Source organism: Henckelia pumila, chromosome 3 (genome assembly GCF_033568475.1).
Source record: "Henckelia pumila isolate YLH828 chromosome 3, ASM3356847v2, whole genome shotgun sequence".
Lineage (NCBI taxonomy): Eukaryota > Viridiplantae > Streptophyta > Magnoliopsida > Lamiales > Gesneriaceae > Henckelia > Henckelia pumila.
Genome location: NC_133122.1, coordinates 35,060,281 through 35,065,503, shown reverse-complemented (window position 1 = coordinate 35,065,503; position 5,223 = coordinate 35,060,281). Strand labels below are relative to the sequence as shown.

General features: G+C 35.6%; 1 protein-coding gene across 1 annotated transcript; it reads right to left on the bottom strand.

Annotated features, from left to right (window-relative positions):
• Positions 1 to 3,907: 3,907 nt before the first annotated feature.
• LOC140888451 (uncharacterized) lies at positions 3,908 to 4,531 on the bottom strand. Its single transcript, XM_073296135.1, has one exon. The coding sequence runs from the start codon at positions 4,529 to 4,531 to the stop codon at positions 3,908 to 3,910; it is 624 nt and encodes a 207-aa protein (XP_073152236.1).
• Positions 4,532 to 5,223: the final 692 nt, after the last annotated feature.

The following is a 5,223-nucleotide window of genomic DNA, read 5'->3' as shown; positions in this document are numbered from 1 at the left end:
CCCCCCCAATAATATGAGCCGGACCGTATCCGCGGGTAGCATCTCATACATTGATCGTTGATGGAAGGTAGGAATATTTAAACAATATTTAAATTCTCCTTTTATTAATCTTGATATCAATTTTAAATCATATTTAAAATGAGGGATTTTTAATTTTTTTGAAAATTTGTCTCATCATGCAATTTATGTATGCTTGCGGGATTCATACAATTTAGTCTAAACATGCATACATCAATAATATCATATATTATTTAAGGATGATCGATCTCATTAACTAATCGACCCGTGGTTGCCAATCACGAGTATAAGTCCAATCCTAGGTGATATGCAAGTATGCAATGCAATCCTATTACATTGAGCTTCCAATTTACATTTTTTCGGTCTTCATTGTCTGCTGGGCCCACCATTTCTTCAAATCTTTGTCTCCCACTAAGTCTAATAAATTTCGATGACAAATATGAGATACATTTTTAGGGGTGGGAACGGGCCATAAACCAGGTCCACTTTTATTACATATGACAATCATATTGGGCTATAAACCAAGCCCATTAATAAACACCAACAACAATAAGACAAATGTAAATCACCTAACATACACCTAAAACATTGGTCATGGCAATCGATCATCCTTTATCCATTAATTAATTCAATAATTAAATAATTGGATAAACATGCAAAGGCATCATAATTTAAAAGATAAAATCATATTTTATCTTTATCCATCCATAAGATCATATCTTATCATCAATTGTACCAAAATAATTAATTTTATAAAATTTAATTTAACGGATAAAATTTATAAATTTTCCAAAAATTCAAATTTATCCAAAAATCAATTTTAAAATTTTCGGACTCGAACAATTCGATCCGATGCCTCGTGAACCAATCAAAACAATTTTCGATCGGATCAAAAACTAGAATTTCAAAAATTAAAAATTAAAAATAATTTTTCTGGGCTGCCCGGGACAATCCCGGGCAGCCCGCGCCCCAAAAAGGGGCACGGGCTGGGCAGCCCGTCGCTGCCCCTTGGGCAGCGATCAAATCCCTGCCCGATTTGCCCATTAAAATTTAATTTTAAATTTTCGTTTTGTTTCAAAAACCGAGGTTTAAAAATTTTGTGCAATCGATTAATTTAATCGTTTGATCTGAGCAACCTGGCTCTGATACCACTATTGAAAAACGGTGTTCAGATCAATTAGAATTGATACCCGGTGCAGCGGAAGTTTAAAAATTTATTTTATTAATATGGAACGATTCCATATCTGGGTATCAAAACTTTACGATTAAATTTGTGTAAGTAAAACAAATATTCACTATTAAATATTTTACCTTGAAATCTCGAAGCGAGATTATGGGCACCAACAGAATTTAATCTGCTCTTGTTGTATATCCCAGGAACTAATGAATGAACGTTTCTTCAATCAGGTCCACGAATAGAAAACAAAACCCTCTGATTGACTGCACTAGAAATCAATCAGAAGTTTGCGTAAAGAATAAACAGATATGATCTGTTAATTCAGATTGTAATTTTTCACAAAAACACAACCCGAATTTTCTCCAAAAGGGACAGAGGATTTCGAAAATCCCCTTGAATAATATAGGCTGAAATTCGAAAATTGCAATATATAATGTGTGTGATTTTCGAACCCAACACCTCTATTTATAGATAATTTCTAGTTATAATTGTATCAGGACTCTAACTCCTTAAAGCCCACAATCCATAACTTAAGTCCAACAAGCCAAGCCTGTTGTTTTAGAAATTAATATAAAATTCATCGTGACTCCGATTGATAAACTGATTTCACCAATGTGCACAGAAACCATTTCTGCATCTTTTAGAGTCAAGATAATTTTTCTGAATCCGAATTCAGAGATTTCCAAAAATGCCCATCCCTATGTCATTTTAGGAAATCCCACTCCCTTTAGTTAAGAAGTTCAACTTCTCTTTCATTAAATTTAATTTTTTAAATTTAACTATCTCTATGGGGTTTTAGTAATCCATTACTTGTGTAACCCTCAATGGTTCAGGAATACAGCTAGCCGTGGGCTCACAACTCCTTGTGACTCGGAACAACAATTTCCGACTTACCCATCGAATCATGGTAAGAGCGCCTAGCAACATCGCCCCATGATTCCCTAGGTATTACTGATAGTGCCTGCAAGAACCAGTAGATTTTGGTTAGCGTACAGTACGGTCCCTTTAACCAAATATCCCGATCGAATCAACAACCATTGGTGCATCGAGAGTCGTTCGAGATTCGATAACTATGCATAACATATTGGAGATCTATTAGTGACATCGCATGTGTTACTAGGAACACCAAGTAACCTAAAACACATCATGTACTCTGGCCAGAGATTCGTCACACTAATATCTCCTCAGATCGCATAGGATATCCACACTCGTAAGTATGTAGTGAATCCTTGACAACAAAGCATCGACTCTTATATGTGTCGTAACTGTACCCAATCCCGACACCTGATGACCCCAATAGAGTCGGTAAACGAGTCAAAGTACAGTACTAGCATATAGAGTCTCAATGATGTTTCAAGTAATAAGGACTAATGGTGTACAACCAAAATCGCGGACTTTATCCACTCGATAAGTGATAACCACTTGGAAAGTCCGAATAGGGTAGTTCGATCATTCATCATATGAATATCCATTTGCATGCTTTGAACATCTATATGTTTCATACCAATGAACCGTGGTAATCGGCATCGCAAATGCTAGTCTCAATCTCGAGCGATCCTTATCCTTATTTGCGGACGGCTCAATTGACTAGGAACTGTTTAGAATATACAGTGACTATAAGATGTGTTTCATGATAGCCATCCCCATGTGCTACCACATCTTACATACACTATAGTATATTCAAGGTCTTTATCAAAACAACAATAGTATATCATAATATAACAATATGAAGAAAGATAAAGTCAATGCCATTATAAAAGTGTAAATTATATTAAACAAAAGATTGTTTTACATAGAGTCATAAAAGCCCTTAGCCACAAGTTGGCTAACCGGGCACCCACTCTTTCAGTACTGAGCGTAGAGAAACCTAGCATGGATCTAACAATGTCCAACAAAGTCCGATTTCTCCTTTACGAGACACCATTTTGTTGAGGAGTATATGGTGCGCTCAATTGGGATAAAATCTCATTATCTGATAAGTATGCTCTAAATTCACTGGATAGATACTCACCACTTCGATCTGATCGAAGTGTTTTTATGCTCTTACCTAATTGTTTTTTCACCTCATTTCTGAATTATTTGAACTTTTCAAAAGCTTCAAATTTGTGGGACATAAGGTAAACATAACCGTATCTAGAGTAATCATCAGTGAAGGTGATGAAGTACTGAAATCCGCCTCTAGCTTGAACACTAATTGGTCCACATACATCAGTGTGCACTAATTCCAAAACTTCATTTGCTCTATGTCCTTTAGATTTAAAGGACCTCTTAGTCATTTTACCCTCCAAACAAGATTCGCATACAGGCAAGGATTCCACCTTTAAATCACTTAAAGGACCATCATTTACCAACTTTTGAATCCTATTAAGGTTGATATGACCAAGCCTCAAATGCCACAAGTAAGTTTCATTAGTGGGAGATAATTTTATTCTTTTGTTGGATTGAGTGTGATACAAAGAGCTGTCAACGGGTTTTAAGACATACAAATCATTATTCATTATTCAAATGTCCTTTGCATATAGGAGCTTTATTCAAGGAAATATCAACCACTATTTGTGAAAAATGGACAAAATATCCTTGTCTAAACAATAAAGCAACAGAAATCAAATTTCTAGTAATGTCAGGAACATAATAACAATTTCTCAAAACCAAATGTTTATTATTCTGAAAATAAAGATAAACGACTCCAACAGCTCTTGCAGATACCACAGCTCATGTGCCAACTCTAAGAGTATGTTCCCCTTCATTGAGCTCCTTGGTTACTTGGAACCCATGCAATAAATTGCATATATGATTAGTCGCTCCAGAATCTACAATCCAAGTATTAGTAGAATCAACAACTAAACAAGACTCAATAAATGATAACTCACCACCACCTTGCTGTTTGGAAGCTAGGTATCCTTGGCAGTTCCTCTTCCAATGACTCTTCTCTCCACAATGGAAACATTTTCCTTTGGTTTTGCCATCTATTTTGACTTTCTTTGCCCTTTGCTGTGGACCCTTCTTGTTGGGCTTCTTTCTCTTATTATTTCCAATTTTACCTTTCGGTTTGGAATAGGATGGTCCAACAAAAGCAACAACAAGTGCATCACCACTTTGAGTTTTAAGAACACTTTCAGCATTTTGGAGTTCCTTCATCAACTCAATCAAGGACATGTTTAACTTGTTCATATTATAACTAACCTTAAATTGTGAGAACATCTCAGGGAGAGTCTCAAGTGTCATGTCAACCTGAGTCTCTGATTTGATTTCAGCCCCTAAAACCTCAGCCACATTGAATTGACCGATCAATGCAAGCATATGATCCTTCACGGGCATCCCAGGTTTCATGCGCATGTTCATAATGCTCCTAATGGCCGCTTGACGTGTCTAGCGTCCTTGATGCTCAAACATTTCCTGAAGGCTTTCCATGATTTTAACCGCGATTTCCATATTCTGATGTTTTTGTTGCAACACATTCGAGATGGATCCCAAAATGTAGCAACGAGTCATCTCATCAGAACGGATCCACTTATCATAAGCCTGCTTTTGTGCAGCAGTGAACTCCGCTGTAGGCACCGAGGGACATTGTTCAGTAAGCACATATTTATGTTTCTCCGCAGTTAAGACAATCATCAAATTGCGTTTCCAATCAATGTAATTTTGCCAACTAGTTGGTTGTTTGTTAAAAGCATGGACAGTGACAGTGAGTTTGAAGACATTTTTTGAAATTAAAATAAATTAAATGAGCAACACATACAATAAATAAAATGACATGTGTTATGCATGAAAAAAATGCATTAGTAGACCCAAAAACTACTACAACACAGCAATGACCTAAATTCAATATATCTAGCATCTCATGCAATATTAATTTTCTATTGCTTGATTTTGGCCATCAAAAATATATTGTTTGACTATTCTATAGGAATTTCTCACAATGTCATTGACTTAAGTGTATACCCTCATATTGATTATTTTTCAAGTACTTAATTAATTATGTCACCTATAGGGTGATTAAAATTAATTTTATTTTAAAAAATATCATC

Coding starts and splice junctions, on each gene's coding strand:
- LOC140888451 (XM_073296135.1), bottom strand. CDS start 4,531: ATGCGCATGAAACCTGGGATGCCCGTGAAGGATCATATGCTTGCATTG.